Source organism: Anomalospiza imberbis, chromosome 8 (assembly GCF_031753505.1).
Source record: "Anomalospiza imberbis isolate Cuckoo-Finch-1a 21T00152 chromosome 8, ASM3175350v1, whole genome shotgun sequence".
Taxonomy (NCBI): domain Eukaryota; kingdom Metazoa; phylum Chordata; class Aves; order Passeriformes; family Viduidae; genus Anomalospiza; species Anomalospiza imberbis.
In genome coordinates this window covers 33,348,068-33,364,928 of record NC_089688.1, presented here as the reverse complement: position 1 = coordinate 33,364,928, position 16,861 = coordinate 33,348,068, and the positions used below count along the sequence as shown (strand labels likewise).

General features: G+C 42.6%; 1 protein-coding gene and 1 long non-coding RNA gene across 3 annotated transcripts in view; both read right to left on the bottom strand.

Moving 5' to 3' along the window:
* Positions 1-16,861, bottom strand: part of DOCK1 (dedicator of cytokinesis 1) — a 273,275-nt gene that overhangs the window by 72,901 nt on the left and 183,513 nt on the right. For both annotated transcript variants that reach the window (XM_068198299.1, XM_068198300.1), the window contains exons 30-32: positions 4,013-4,091; positions 3,450-3,550; positions 572-630 (exon numbers count right to left, since the gene is read on the bottom strand). In XM_068198299.1, the coding sequence (XP_068054400.1) occupies positions 572-630; positions 3,450-3,550; positions 4,013-4,091 (239 nt within the window). The remainder of the gene's footprint in view (positions 1-571; positions 631-3,449; positions 3,551-4,012; positions 4,092-16,861) is intronic.
* LOC137478438 (uncharacterized) lies at positions 9,171-10,485 on the bottom strand. Its single transcript, XR_011001562.1, has 2 exons — positions 10,080-10,485; positions 9,171-9,604 (listed from the first exon to the last, which is right to left on the bottom strand). It is a non-coding gene; the product is annotated as an uncharacterized lncRNA (long non-coding RNA).

Sequence of the window (16,861 nt, the reverse complement as noted above, 5' to 3'; positions counted from 1 at the left end):
TTTCCTGAGTCACTGATGCTGCCAGACAAGGCTGAAAAGCAGAGTTTAAGCAGAGTTTCCAGGCTGAGGTACTGAGAACCCTTGGACACACCCATTTTGCTACAGCCCCAGGTACTGTGTCCTCAAGTGAGTCAATATAAATACATGTGTATATAGATATTTTTAAGGGGAAAAAGCCCCCACTGAATAGGTATCACCATAACAATGGCTTTGTGTTCAGCAAGAGGCTGAAACTCACAAAACACGAGACACATAAATATTAACAGGAGTGATGTGCCTTCCCAGATTGTGAATTAAATGTGCAGAGGTGGCTTGATTTCTTAAATCACCAGATTTTTAAAAGCTCTCTGCAGGCATACTTTTGTTTCAAGAGAAAGTAAATTCATTTTAGAGAACCATAGGATGGTTTGGATTGGAAGGGACATCAAAGAACCATCTCATTCCATGGGCAGGACACCTTCCACAGAGTGATTGCTCCAAGTCCCATCCAACCTGGCATTGAATTTTCCCAGGAATATCCCTCTAAATTCTTTTTTGGGAACACTGAAGGACATATGCTTAGGATACTTACCCAGGTTGTACCACATGTCCCTGATCTCAAACCCAATCTGCCTTCTCATGTCCCCATACCTTGAAAAGGGAAACAAAACCAGCATTAAAACAAAATAAATCTAAGACCTACAAGCAGATGAGTCTCATTTCCAAATCAGATTCACAGCCTTCAAAAAGGGAAGAAACTCCAGAACTGGTTCTCAAATTGGACTCACACTACTGAGATTACCTGGCTACCCCCATCAGCTCAGCAATGCTTCCGTCAGCATCAAAATCTGGGGAAAAAAGGTTTCCAGCCGCAACAATTCCAACATTCCATGGTCCCAGGCAGAGCTGGGAGCCCACCCACCCTAAAGCTGGTGGCACCAACACCTTTCATCTCCACCAGGGCCATTTTCCACTCCCCTCCCTCTCCACAGGAAAGCTTTAATGAGTGGAAATCATCCCAACGCCTTCATTAACGATGGGCTCAGAACCCTAACGAGCTCCAAGGATGCATTTGCTACATGGCATATTTGCAAGTTAAAGACCATTACTTAAATATTAGGATGAGCCAAGCTGTAATATCTGGCAACTTGTGGGATTTCTTGGGGAAAACAGTGAGACACCCAGTCATTAATATGGATTAAAGAGAATCTTCTGCATCATTAAGAATCTGCTATTATCTAATGCTTAAATGCAATGTTTAGCAAAACCTACAAATTACAATAATTAAATTTTAATTATTAAATATTTGACATTTTAATTGAAATATGTACTTAAAAAGATGGGTGAGTGTGATATTGAATTAACTGATTAATTATATCCCTTTTGACACAGAAGTGCCTTCACATAGCAATGAAAGTGCCTCCAGACCATGCATTTATTGAATCTCAAATTTATTGTCTTGATTCCTGCCTCCAAAACCTGATTAAACTGAAAATAACAATTTGAAAATTCATTATAAACAAAGATTTACAATTTTGCAAACTTTATTAAGCAACCACTTCAAATGACTTAATTTATTTAGTTATATTAGCAGTGAGAAATGCCTGTTGATTCCTCAAATTCCTTCAGTGAGATAAACTGCTCTGTTTGTTATAAAAATCACTCCAAGAAAATGTGTGCCTGTGGTTCCCGCCCTGACAAACAGGAATTATCAGTCCACAAATGTATTTGACAGCAATTTCCAGCTCAGCTTTTGGCTCTTTTTTCAGGTCAGGAGTCAGAGCTGAACTAAAATGCTCTCGTAGGTGCTCATTAACACTGGGCAGAGAGAGCAAAGGGATTCTAAATTTAATTAAATACAATTTACCTGCAACACCATCTCAATTTCCTAAATAAAATATACCTGCCTTTACAATACCAGCTCAATCTTCATAAATAAAATACAGTTGGCTCTGCAACACCAGCTCAATTTCCTTAAAAAACCTTTATCTATAATAATATTATGGGATTTATAGCACAAGCCCCAAACCCTGAGCTCTGCTTGACACCACTTTTCCACTGAACTTGTAAATATTCCTGTTTCATCAAGGAAGCTCCATGAGTCCCAGGTAGAGCAGATCCTGAAGTGCTTTAAAATTCTCTTTCAAGGCTCAGGTAGAGCACAGCTTCCAAAGGAAACACCCCAAAACTCAGGTGGAGTTTGCAGGGCAAAACTTGGCTCCCATAAAAAGGGATGGGATGTGGAGCCCTTCCTGAATTTTCTGGTCAAAACCCAAAAGCCACACGAGCAAAAAAAGCCTTTAAAGCCAAGTCACTGCAGCAGTGATGAACTGTGCCTGCTCCCCCTGGGATTTCTCTTATCATAATAACAGACAGAAAGGCCTGGACTGGGAAGGTGAAGGGATGCAAAATCCATTTCCTTTCTCTACTTAGACACATTTTATTTACTGTACACACCAGGAGCCTGAGCTGTGCTTGCTCAGGGAATGGCAGCTTGGAAATTCCCCATTTTTGTGACCTCACTGGCTTTGGGAACACCTGGCTTTTCCAGCTGCTCTTCCCAAATAGAAAAAGAATCCACATGCTCTGCCTGAAATCACAACACTGGCTCTTTTCAGAGCTTGCTGTTTAGTTAAGTAATAATAGTGTCACTACTGTGGAGCCCCAATAAAAGACAGGAGAAATATCAACAGCACAAGGGGAAAATGGCCTCAACTTGTGCCAGGGGTGGTTAAATGGACAGCTGGGAAAAATTCCTCCCTCAGAGGGTGGTCAGGCATTGGAATTGGTTGCTCAGGTGGAGTTTCCCACACCTGGAGGGATTTAAAAGCTGCAAAGATGTGGCACTTGGGGACTTGGGGCAGTGGTGGCCTTGGACTCCAAGATCTTAGAGGTCCTTTCCACCCTTAATCACTGTTTAAACAGAATCTTCACGGTCCACTCTCGTTTCCAGGCTTTTTCCCCACTTCTGACAGCTTTCCTTTGCTGTGGGATTCTGACTGGCAGCGGGGGGGTTGGAGGCAGGGAATGTGATCCCTCAGAGGGAGGAAATGGCTGCACCTATCCCAAACCATCCTTTAGGGATAGCCCTGGTGGAAAAGGCTGCAGCCACCAAAATTCCCACTCTATAAAGGGATGAACAGCAAAGAGCAGACATAAATGAGAGCAGAAGAAGCACAAAGCTGAAGTGCTTTCAAAATGCAGTTTTATAACATGTTAACATGAGAATCTTGACTTTCTGAGCATCCTGCAGCAGCAAACACTGAATTCATCACTAATGAATGGTGAAATTCAGATCTCCGTGCCAGGGCAGAAACACACACAACACTTGATTCATGGTTTTCAACCCAACCTTTCATTATCCCCTGATTGCATCTCAATTTGAATAGATTTAGCAAAGAAATTAAACTGAAATTATGGCAATAGACCTCGAGTTCTTGGCCATGATTTAGATGACGAGCAGGACTTACTTGTTAAGGATTTTTGCTCTTTTAGCACTTGAAAAATTCTCCAGTTGCAAAGATTCTTGCGTGAGAAAAGCAACAGCCAGGTGGAAATAGTTGTTCCAGAGCTGAAAGCCCCCAAAATGACAAGAAGAGATTCCATTAATTCTCTGAAATGTTTCTCTACACACCTACAAAACAACTTAAAAGTCTCTGAATTATGCACATAAATATTTAAAGGAGAGAAGAACAGATACCACAGAGATGGTGTTTCTTGATAAATTCTTAATACACCTCCTCGTTGCCTTTATGTTTCCAACAAATATTTCCCAGCTACAAATCCCAATTCTTTGTGTTTGATGATTCAGGCAGAATCCCAACCCAAGCCCTGCTATGATTCTGTGATTCTGTGACAAGACCCACAAGTCAGGAATGGATCACACCACCTGCTGAGCCTGGAATGATTTAACTGGGACAACTGGGGTTCACAACCATGAATGAGCCATGAATAAACCCACCAGAACTACACAGGGCAGAAATTGATTGCATTCATATCATTTACTCCATTAAAACTGGGAGTTTTTTCTTACCTGTAACTCAAAGTTGGCTTGATCAAGGAATTTTTTGTTTAGCATATCTGCATACTGATTAATTGCTCGCAGGAAGACTCTGAAAGATCAAGAGAAAATTACATAATTACTCACTTCTGGGGTACCTTTGTATATTTGGCATCCCAATTAGACACAAAATCTGAGTCTGTCTGGAAAGTGAAATCTGAGGCTGATACTTGAAAAGCAGTGTGATCTCACCACTGGTAAGTGTACAGAATTCTATGCAGATGTTCTCCAAATTAATCAAGTAAATTAGCATATGCAGAAACAGAGGGAGTGTTTAGGATAAAATCACTTGTCTTTAAAATACCTTTTCATAATCAAGAGATCATTAAAAATTCAGTTTATTAGCACTATATAGACATACATTTTTAAAGTTACAGTGTTGTGTCTAAGCCAGACCTGCAGCTGGTTTTATTTTAACTTTAAGGTCAAGAAAAACACGTTTTTAAACACATGAGGCAAAAAATACTTCACTTATGGCACAACAGAAATGCTGGTAAAGGACAGCCTTTAAAACATTGTTCACTGCTCTAACTTCCCAAATGCTAATTCAGTACCCACTGTAGTTTCTGGAGTTTCTAAAACACCTCTTAAATTGCAAAAGGAGTTGGCCTGACAAGCTTGAAAGAAAAAACCAAATGGCACAGGAGAAGTAGGGCACTACATATTCATGGTGCTGAAAAATAAACTGATTATTCCTTGGTAGCCTGATCTCCATTTTCAAAACAAACATGAGATTCCCCCTGCAAACTCCAAATTTATGCTGTGCAGCTGCCAGCTAATGCCCAGACAAACGAGCTGCTCTTTGTAGCAGGCTGGGGGAGAGATTTGTGTCTCCTCAGAGTCCCCAGAAATGATGAAAACCCCTCCTGACATGTTCTGGGTTTGTTTTTTCCCCACCCCAAAACCAATCTTGGGAATGAAAGTTCACTACTGCAAATAAAAAAAATTGAGTCTCCTTCAGGCTGGCAAAAAAAACCCCAAAAAAACCCAAACAAACTAAACCAAAAACAAACAAACAAACAAAAAAACCCCAAACCAAACCAAAAAAAACAAACAAACCAGAAATATTTAAAACAAACCAGCTAGAAAGGGTTTGTACTGAATTTAAGATACTTAGCAATTTCTCCTGAAAAGAAAAATTAATATTTAGCTGAAAGTTTGCTATCCAAGAGAAAACAAGCCTCCAGATTACCCAACATGATGGAAACAGACATTATCTATAAATATTTCAATATTTATATATGGGCAATATGTTGCCAAGCAATTATTTATGAACATATTGATATATTTCTATAAATATATCAATATGTACATACATTCATAAATATATCAATGTGTACATAAATTCATCAGGATGGTAAGAGAGTTTATTTTTATATATATACATATATATATATATATTTATATTTATTTATTTATATATTGAAATAAATCAATAAAGGGAAAAAATTGGGATATATCTGTAGTATAAGGCCAGTTCATCCCCATGGCAGAATTACGGAGGAGAATCTAAAAGGGAAAATTAAAATGAAATTTAGAAAGGAAAATAGAAAAACAAAATATGAAAATGTTTTTAAGATATAAGCAAATATACATAAAAACAAGAACATACATATACACAGGTGTGTTTTATAATATTATTCTTTATAACTAAGATGACAGAGTTATCCCTGGATTTGCATCCAGCACAGCCAAAGAGGAATTCCAGCACCTCAGCTCATTGTCAGCGTCTTTGTCAGTGTTTTGGGCAAGCACTTCATTAAGAGATTTTATAAATGAGCTGAATCCAGCACACAGATGAACACCCTGCACCGCTCCAAAACATATGGATTTGAGATCTGTGATTCAATTACTGAGCTGCAGCCCAAACCAAGACTGAAATCGAGGTTATCTGTGTGATCACACAGTCACCAGTTTTATCCTCTCCTTAGCCCCGCTTTGCTCTGTGCTTTTGAAAGCTGATAGTGCAAGGAGATCGGTAAATCTTCCCCCAGAATTAACAACTGAACGTGGTGCAGGGGCCAGCCCAGGCTGCTTCCTCACGGACATAAAACTGGTTCCAACTCAGGCAGGATTGTGCCTCCAGCTTAATGATGCTGCCTTAAGACATCACTGGAATGTATTCAATCTGCTCCATCTAATTAAGCCTTGGCACAATCTCATTACTTCATATACCATTATTTTTCTTTAAATTGTAACTCTCATTTTTCCCTTACATTAATTCCAGGGAATACCAACAAAGAATAAATAATACAAATTCTGCTGTATTTGCCACTGGAAAAGGAGCAGAGCACAGAACATGTGTTCAACTGGAGCTGGAATTAACCTCTGGGCATCAGGGAGGTTTAGGAAGTCAGGAAATTCCTCCAATTTTCCATAAAGGAACATCCCAAAGAAGAGATGGAGAGACTTAATGCTGATTTTTGAATTACTGAAATCCCAATTTATTTTTATTTGATTTGATCAATCCTTCTGTAACTGGATAAATCACTTCCTACATAGGTCAGTGGAGAAATCCCAGTGACAGTCAACAGAACATCATCATCATCATCATCATCATCATTATTACTTCTACTACGACTCCTACTCCCACTACTACAATTATTATTACAGTCTATCATTCATCAAATGTCATGGCAAACCTCACAGCACTTTGCAGGATATTTCAGCACCTACAGTGCCAAGAGCAAAATTAAGATGTGTTTTATCTAATGAAGTTAATTTTAAAAATATATTTATTCGAATACGGGCAAGAAGAAGTAGCAAGTTGCAAGTTCACTACTCTGAAGAGAGAATTTCCATAGTAAAAAATCATGCTGGATGAATTCTTGGCTGTAACCTGGGCAATGCTCTGTTATCACCTGGGAAGTTGCTGCAACTCATGAATATAAAAACGGTTCAGGTTTATGCCCAAATAAAAACTGAAAGAGGAAGCTGAAATATTTTATCATTCCAGGTGTTAGTTAAATCCTCCTCCTCCATCCAAAGCAAGTCCTGACAATTTTCAGTAACTTCACTATCAAAAGTTGGAGAAAACAGAAAATGAAGCAAGAAGTGGCCTTCAGAATAAGTGGAATTAACCCAAAACCAACAGTTCTGTACTGAAGAAGAAAGGAATTGGCTGCTGGAACACTCTCAAGGATAAAAGGTGGACTTGGACATCACTGGGCCAAGGGATAAATAATCAAAACTCTCAGCTGGAGAGCATCCCTTGCAGCTCCAGCTCTTATCTCACTGTAATTAATAACCAAGATTGGCTCCCAGTTGTGTGTGCATAAAAAGAAGTGCTCTTCTTGAAATTCAGTTTCAATGAACAAAAGAATTTATTATCCATGTCAGGAAGAGCCACAGAAGTTAAACTTTGAAAAAGGGAGAAGTTCAGAGCCTGGAACCCAACACAATGGACTCTGCTGCCACGTAAGACAAAAAAACTAATCTGAATGCATTGGGAAAGATTTGTGAGACAAAAGACTTTATCAACCCAATTAAAAGCAGGAAATTAACATTTTCTATGATGTGATTGGAATAGAAGGAATATGATTACAGAAGGAAGTCACTTCAGAATATGTGGAAGAAAAAAGGGCATAAAAATCCACCAAAGAAAAAAATCAACAGCCTGGGCAGAGGAGGTTTTTGTGTGGGCTCGGGGGAAGGAGGGATGGGGATGGCTCCAAAGGCATCCAGAGATTTCTGTTGTCTCTTCTGCCGTAGTTTGATCCTCTTCTGTCTTTAGAGACCTTCCCCAGAGCAAAATCAGAATAATTTTGGTTGGAAGGGACCTTAAATCCCATCCATTCCCACCTCATCCATGGGCTAGGACACCTCCCACTGTCCCAGGCTGCTCCCAGCCCCAGTGTCCAGCTTGGTCTTGGGCACTGCCAGGGATCCAGGGGCAGCCACAGCTGCTCTGGGCACCCTGTGCCAGGGCCTGCCCACCCTGCCAGGGAACAATTCCTAATTCCCAAAATCCTATCTAAATCTACCCATTGACAGCTTAAATCCATTTCCCCTTTTTCCTCCCCATCCAGGCCCTTGTTCCAAGTCTCTCTCCAGCTCTCCTGGAGGCCCCGAGAGAGGCTTTAAGGTGTCCCCAGAACCTTTTCTCTGTCACCAGGATTTTGTGGCATTTGATCCCTGTTTATGCATTTCCTGATCAGACCTGTATCAGCTCTCCATGATCCAGCAGGAACAGTGAATTGCCCACCACCTTTTGAACGTGACATAAAAGTATGGCTGGGAGCTCTGAGAGAAGCCAGGGAAAAGGAGATGGAGGAAACCATGGCAGAGGTCAACATTAGGAAATACAGGCCATAAAAAGCAGAAATTCTCAAGACACCAAACCAAAAATCCAGGTGACCAAATCTCAGTGACCTGCTTGCGTCCATTCACCTTGCCCTGCCTTCGGCAGCTCTCATTTCTCCAGGAACTTCTCCCCTTTATGGCTCTCACTCCAGAGTTCATCCCCCCAGGAATGTGCTGCTGGATCATGAACTGACTTCAATTCCAGCTCCTGACTCCTGGGAATGTTTCCTGTTATTGATTATTATTCCCTTCCACTGGGCCCAGAGGTGCTTAATTGGTTTGTGGATGCAGAGATTGCTCCACCAAACAGAGCAAAAATTAATGGTTGGATTCTGTAGTTTTCCAAAAGGTCCTTTTTTCCCTCCAAACAACCTCACTGCCTCCAGGAGGTGGGAACATACATCAAACCCTGACTTCCAGTGGCAATTGTAAATGAAGGAGGGACGGAGGGATTCGATTTGTAAATGGAACAGGAGTCACTGTGTCAAACAACTCATTATTTTTAGCTCTTTCTCAGGTTCAGTCACTTTTTATTCTGCCTTTCGCCCTCCTAATTAGTCAAGTGACCCGATTTGTTCATGTTTAAAAACATTCTGTGCCCTGTTTTCTCTCACTCAGTTCTGACATTGTTGGAAAGCACTCGCAGGAGCTCCAGGAGCTGAGGAAAGCTGGGTACAGGATGTAGCACCCATCCAACTGCCTCTGCAGAAACACTGCTCTGGAGGAATAATCCCAAGAGAAATATTTAAAAAGTGGAAATATTTTTACAGCCTGTGCCATTTGGCACATAATTTAGTAAGCTCCAGTACCCAAGGACTTGGATTTACACTGTGAGTGTTTATGCAAAATATTTCTGACAGAAAAAGAAACAATACAAACTAGGAATGTCCTCCCCACTATTTTTCCTTAAGCAAACATCAAAAAAAAAGAAAGAAAAAGAATGAGAAAGTGACTTCCTTAATGGCAGAATGATTATCTAAACAAGAATACACAGATACAGCTTAAAATAATTTTGGCTCAGGTGATAATTTGATAAAGGAGAAGGAATTAGGAGTGAGGTTCTAAAAGGCACTATAATGATGTCATTTCAGTTAATTTAGATGGAAGGCTAATGAATGCTTCATTGCAGCTGATCAGCCTTCCTGCACATCATCGTGCTCCCCATGCCTGAGCTCTGCTTCTCTGGGAGACAAATTCCGTGTGCTTATGGGAGCCAGAGTCCTCTTCTCTTGTCAGGCTGGGTGGGAAACAGCAGCCCCAGACCTGGAAATCCCAGAGCAGAGCCCAAACCCCAGCAAAGGCTTAGGAAGGCACAAAGAGCCCAGCCAAGCCTTCTCTGAGCACCCCTCACCTCAAACCCCTCCATCCCTCTTGCAAAGCATTGCTTTAAACAGCTTTTTTCTTACTTACGAATTAAAAAAAGAAATGTTCCCTGGGATTCAACCTAAATCTCTGCTGGCCCAGCCTGAGGCCGTTCCCTCTCCTCCTGTCCCTGTTCCCTGGAGCACAGCCCGACCCCCCGGCTGTCCCCTCCTGTCAGGAGCTGTGCAGAGCCACAAGGTCCCCCCTGATCCCCCTTTTCTCCAGGCTGAGCCCCTTCCCAGCTCCCTCAGGAGCTCTCCAGCCCCTTCCCAGCTCCATTCCCTGCCCTGGACACTCTCCAGCCCCTCCACGTTTGGCTGGTTGAGAAAGGTCCAAAGCTGCCCCCAGAATTTGAGGTGCCTCACCAGTGTCTCACCATAGGAGACCCAAAGTCATTTCAATGGCTCAGCCTGGAGGTACCCTTGCATCTCCCCCAGTTTCCTCCTTTCCCAAACGTTGTCTCTTTTCTTTCTCTCTTCACCTACCTTTGCACCTCCAGGCCTACCAGCTGCCCACCACAAACTAATTAATTTAACACATCTTTATATTTACACATCCCTGCCCAACCCACTTCTTCCTCTTCAAGAATATTTTAAAAGTGTTTAAAAGATTCCTTGCAACATCCTCTAATTCAGCAGGCTAAAGAGCAGTCTAAACTTTAAACAAAAAAAAAAAAAACGAAAAAAACTAAATCCTTGATCATTTGCTGCCTTTTGAATTACAATTCCTGGGCTGAGGATGATAATAGCAGAGAGTAATCCCAAAGAAGACTTGCTACTAAATACCCACATTAGCATAATCTGCTCATAATGCCTGCTCCACAGCAGCACAGGTGCTCCATGTCACTTTATTAACCTATTTTCTTACAAATATTTCAGCCCCAGCTTTAGCACATTAGCTCTAATCACTGATAGCTCTCCCCTCATTTGTATTCCGGGCCTGGTGCCCTCTAAAACAAAGGGGACAGATGAATGAAAAATAACTGAGTTACAAAACGCTGAAGGACAAACTTGTGGGCTGACTACCAACAACCAAGAGGCACAACGGGTTCTTTTTCCAAGGTGCCCCCGGAGCACAGCTCAGGGCTGGGTCCAGCTGGGGTTTGAGCCTCTCCAAGGGCTGGGATCTGCTTGGATAACCATGGACCAGACTGTGCTCACTCTCCTCCTGCCTTGACTACGTGTCTGAGGTCTCAGCTGTGGCTTTTGGATGACTTTGAGTGCAGGAAAGAATAGGCTTTAGCCTTCTGTCCTCTTTCCCAAAGCAACTTTGCCTCCTGGAATTTGATCTCCACGGACAGAACCGTCCGTACTCAATTTCAGCACCCGGAGAATTTTATGGCAGAGCAGTAAAAGCTTGGAAATTACGTTTTCTAATGGAAATGCTAGCAGACAATTTAATTTAGGAGGTTTTAGCTAAGGCTACAATGCTGGCAAAGTAGCATCTCTTGCAAGTGGACAGTGTTACTATTGCTCTACTCAAAAGTTATTATTCTAAAGGAGGCAGACTTGCTGAATTCCAAGAGACTTTCTATTGTGGCAGCTGGCAAAAACTCCCAGCAGAGCTTGTAATTTCAAACAAATGTAATTTGTTGGAGTGCTGCTGGAAGGGATCTGTGCCATCAGGTGAGTTATTAAACAAGCATTTCATTGTAGTGCAGTGCTCAATAAAATGCAGAAAGCCTTTGCTAGGAACAGAAATCATCACCTTCCCCTCTGCAAAGTTCAGAGAATTCCAGAAGGGTTTGGATGGGAAGGGACTTTAAAGATCACCCAGTGCCACCCCCACCATGGGCAGGGACACTGTCCCAGGCTGCTCCAACCTGGCTTGGGCACTTGCAGGGAGCCAGGGACAGCCACAGCTGCTCTGTGCCAGGGCCTCACCACCCAACTTTTCACCTCAGTTCTTGTTTTGACTTGAGTTCACAAAGGAGTCCAACCACTTTTTGCAGAAGTAAAAATCAATATAGAATTTTTTTTTCCTGTTGCACTGCTTTTCACACAAATGTTCAGTCCAGAAAGAGAAACAATTACAAGAGAAGTAATTCTGGAAAGGCTGGGAAAGGACGCGACAGGCAAATTTTCCTGCAATGCACGGAAGTTCTGGCTGAATTTGGCACAATGTTTTCAAATACCTGACAGTGCCTCAGGGCTTGCAGCTCCCTTGCCCTGTGCTGACAGCACTGGCCTCTGCTCCTTCCCCATTTCCATGGATACTGGAGGTGATTAAGGCCACTTTAGCTACTTATGGATAAATCAATAGAATTGATCTGCTACATTTCAAATTATTTGGCATTCTCATCCATCTTGCCATCAACTGGGAAGACAATTGCACCTGGCTAAACAAATGTCGTGATGCTGCTTGGAAAAGAATCTCCCTTTCTTCCTGCGGGTATTTAATTTATCAAATTCCACTAGAGAATAGCAATGAGGAAAAAGAAGGCAATCTGCAAAGGTTGGGTTATCACCTCTCCAATCAGGTGTGTTCAGAAACTCCACTTGCTGAAGTTTCCCCCAAAATGTGAAGTTCATTCTGATGGCAGAAAGTTTCCGTGAGAGCTGAATTATCCCAATGCCTTACCGTGTCCTTTATTTTCTAACCCAAGCAATCACAAGCACAGAGGCACTGCCCAGAAGAGCTGAACCTTCACAAAACTGGAGTCCATCTCCCCAGCAAGCAGAGACTCCCTGGGAAGAGGTTAAAATGTGATTTCTTGTAAGGGATGAGCGGGATAAACCGCAGCAGCTGCTCTGCTGGGCTGTGCCACGGCTGCTGACAGCTTTGTGAAGGGAACACTAATGCTGGCAAAGTGAAAAAAAATCTTGCTGGAGCTTTAGGTGAGCCTGTGTTTGATCCGAAGGGTGGCTCTCGGATATTACAGTGACACAAAACGTGTTAGGGAGGCAGTGGGGTGTGTGAAGGAGGGAGCCAGGCGAGACGGGAGCGGCGCTGTGCCCATCCTGCCCGCCTCACCCAGCTGTCAACCTCTGCACAAGATCCCTGCTCTGCTGCTCTTCCCAGAGCTCCCTCTGCACCCTGCCTGATACTCTTTGGAGTGGAATAAATGCTTCACTGGCATGCTTCAACCCCTGACAGGAGCAGGAGCCCCCAGCAGAGGAGCCCAGCCCCTCGGCGGCTCTGAGCAGATTTTCTGGCTCTGTGGGAAGGGTTAAATCAGCCTGCACGCCCTACAAACAGTCCCAGGTGATACAGCACAAAAACCAGCCTGGCAGGGCACAAAATGCCATTAATAATGTGGGTTTTCCTGTTCTGCAGGGCAGCAGAGGGACGCTGCCAACCCCACAAACAGATCCATTTTGGCCTTTCAGCAGGGACCACACCAAGGTGTGGGGGCTGCAGTGCAGCCTCTGGATGGGCTCCAGGCAGGATTCAGAGCTGCCCTGGACATGCCAATCCTTCCCAGAATTTTCCAGCTGGGGATTAGTTTCTGCCTGCTGAAATCAAAGCCCAAGAGGCAAACACAGTCAGGGTCACAAAAACACAGCCAAGTGTGTCAATGGGACAAAGGCTTGGATAAAAAGTGGTTTATATCAAACAAGCAATGAAACAGAATTGTGGATGTAAATTCTTGCCTGCCCTTGGATCCTTGGAAGCGTCCAAGGCTGGGTTGGACAGAGCTTGGAGCAGCCTGGGACAGTGGAAGGTGTCCCTGCCATGGCAGGGGGTGGATCTGGAGAAAGTCCCTCCCAAACCAAACCATTCTGGGATTCTCTGAAATCAGGTTCTCTGCAATTTCTTTTATGCAATATTTTAATTTCACACCCTCTGTTAATCCCAAGAAAGCCCTCGAGGCTACTAAATTATGCTGTGTGGCTAAAGAATGTTTACAGCTACAGGAAATTCTCTGGCTATTGAAATACAAACAGTGCTTTAGAGCACCACAGGACTGAATTTGATTTCTGACAGGTGAGTTTGAGACAGTGCAATAACCTCCAGGCACAGCTGCCCTTGGGTGAATCCTCATCTTCCCAAGGCAGAACCATGGAAAAGTTTCCTTTACTATGGACACAGCAATAAAAGAGTCTCCAAAAGTGTGCAAGGCTTATTTCCTTGGAATTTGGGAATTGGACACCAGCACATTGGAGCACCATCAATCCCACAGTGCACAGGGAGGGATGGAGTGCCAGGGAAGTTAATTCCCATGTGGAAAATATTCCTGAGCCTCACAAGGACAAGACAACCAGGCAGTCCCTTCACAAAAATCAATGTCTCTGGCCTGGTTCTCCTGCACTGGGGCAAAGTAGAGCTGGGTAGAAGGCCCAAACAGCATTTCTGCACCATTTCGGCTCCTTTTATGTTGTTCCCTGGCCTGAATTACACAGTTTGGCTCTCTCCAGATAGAAGATTTATAATGCCAATGGCACTGAAAGCCAACAGCTTCTCTAGGAGTAGACTGCAATTATTTGATGGGCTCACAGAAGCAAAAAAAAACCTAAGCGGGGAAAAATTTAGATTAATCCTGATAGGAGATTTTCTCACCCAGAAAACACAACCAAACCAAATGCTCAGGTTGTTTTTTTCACCCAGTGCTTGTGTATGGAGTAACACCTCAAGCCATCCTCATTTTATAGGATTGCATTAGAGAATCCCAGAAAGGTCTGGGTTGGGACCATGAAGATCATCCCATTCCATGGGCAGGGACACGTTCCGCAGCCCAGGTCGCTCCAAACTCACCATTCCAGGACTAAACCAACTCACAATTCCTTCACCCCTGGCCGGAGTGGTGTTTGAGCATCCACGTGGGATGGGCAGCACTGCCCGGTCACTACAACTCAGGCTATCAGCAAAGCAGGGCCTAACAAAGCTGGGAACAAGCTGAGCGGGATGCAGAGACTAACACCGGGATGCAGAGGGATGCTGGCATCCAATGACCCATGAAGGGCAAGGAAAAATCTGCTTTTCCAAGGGATACTGATGCTTGTGCAGAGCAGATTTGCCAGAGTTTTCAGCTCCATCTGCAGCAGATATTACGGAAAGCCTGGCAGCAGCCAGGAGTGATCTAGGCCAGCAATGATCAATGGGATCAAAGGTTTATACGAGGTAAAAAGCTCCATTTCCTGGATTTTTTCCAGAGAAATTAAAAGCAGAATGGTACACACAGGTTGTCCAGATTTTAAGTAATTTCATCTTTAGCATCAGCAATATCCAGACATTGATCCCTGAAAATGGATCCCAAAGGATACTAAAAGTGGCAGCACAAAACCTGGGATATGATTTATAGTGTAACCAAGCTTCAGTGCTACAGGAGCCACACAAAAGCCTTCAAAAAGCTTTTGCTTTGGATCACACCCAGAGGCCAAAGAGGTTTGAGAGTCACTGCTGAAGAACTAAGGATTCAGAAATTCAGCAATTAGCTTTTCCTGCCTGATTTTCAGTTAAAAACGGTGCTTTCAAAGAAAACATGCAATAAATGTTTCATAAATTACTGCAAAATATTTCAATTTTTAAACTTTTTTTCCCTAAAAGTGTCATCTGAGATAAAGATTTTTTCTCTGCATATTTAAAGACCTTCTTCCTTTTTCTCTCAATTTTTAAAAATACTTGCCTCTCCCCCTTGATGTTTAAGCTGAGTCCACTTTTACTGGGGAAAATAGCAAAGGGTTTGTTTTTTTTTTTTTTTTTTATCTATATCTACCTTAATATTAATTTTTCTGTATTAAAATTGGGAAATTCTATTTTATTAATATTAATAATTAATATTAATTATTAATATTCTATTTTATTAATATTCTCTCTTTATTAATATTTAAGTTAGATGCTTCTTCTACCCCACACACAGCATTTAATGGTGCAAATGGGCCTCAAAAACTGTGATTTAGTCGAAGACATAAGAGAGAATTAAATGATGACACCACTCCAGTGCTGTTCCTGTAATAGGGAGTGTGTTCATTTAGGTGACAGTCACTCACATTTGTAACTCATGACAAAATATAAAATAATTTTATATATCATATTTTTATTCCCAAGGCATCATCAAATGTTTGAGAGCCAAATGTCACTAAAAAGGGAGAAACAGAGACTTGTGCAGAGCCCTCCTATGATTGAACTCTTCCAGTGCTGAAATTTTCATCAGAAATTCCCTAATTTCCTTCAGGAAACTTCCCAACTGGGGCCATAAACCCTGCTCAGAGCCTCTCACCTCTCATGGAATGAGCAAACAGAACTAATTTGCTTTTCATCAACAATTCAGGCTACAAGCCCTCATTAAAAATACTCCCATTAAAAACACAACGTTGCAGCCCAGCTACAAATAACTGTGATTTTCTCTGTGCCACCCTAGGATAATTCACTTGTAGAGAAACACAAAGACAGAATTAAAACCAGCTCGTGGTCCAAATTAACCCTCCACGTATTATTGCTGCAAGACACCACCTTAATTGCAATTATGCATTCAGGGACCAACATGACACTTTGTTCTTAATTTGTACACAGTAAAACAAATGGGGTTTTAAATGAATGAAAAAAGTAAATATTAGTCTGTGACAAATCATAATTACAGGGGGTCACAGCTGTTTAAATTGACTCCTGCTAGAGAATTTCAGATTATGACAAACACAGATTTTTTTTTTTTGAAGCTGCTTTGGACAGCTCAGGAAGTTGGGGGACACGGTTTCTTTCCAGAATTCCTTTAAAACACATTTACATGGTCAGTTTTGGAACTCACACCAGCATTTTAGCACCTTGCTTTGCCTAAATTAACGACACAGCACTAGGCCAACGGGATGTGGCACTTGGGGACATGGGGCAGTGGTGGCCTTGGCAGTGCTGGGAATGGTTGGACCCAGTGGTCTCGGAGGGCTTTTCTGACCTGAACAATTCCATGATTCTAGAGAAAATCTCTGACTTACTCCACCTGCTCCAGCCCTGCGTGGAGCCAGGGAAATGCAGCCAAGAAGAACAGAATACCATGAAATGGCTTAGGTTAGGAAAACCCCCAAGATCATCAAGTCCAACCATTCCCAGCACTGCCAAGGCCACCACTGCCCCATGTCCCCACGAGCCACCTCCACACGTTTATTGAGCACTTCCAGGGATGGGGACAGCAGCACTGCCCTGGGCAGCTGTGCCAGGGCTGGACAAAGCTTTCCATGAAGGAATTTTCCCCAATATCCACCCTGAGGCCGTTCCCTCTCCTCC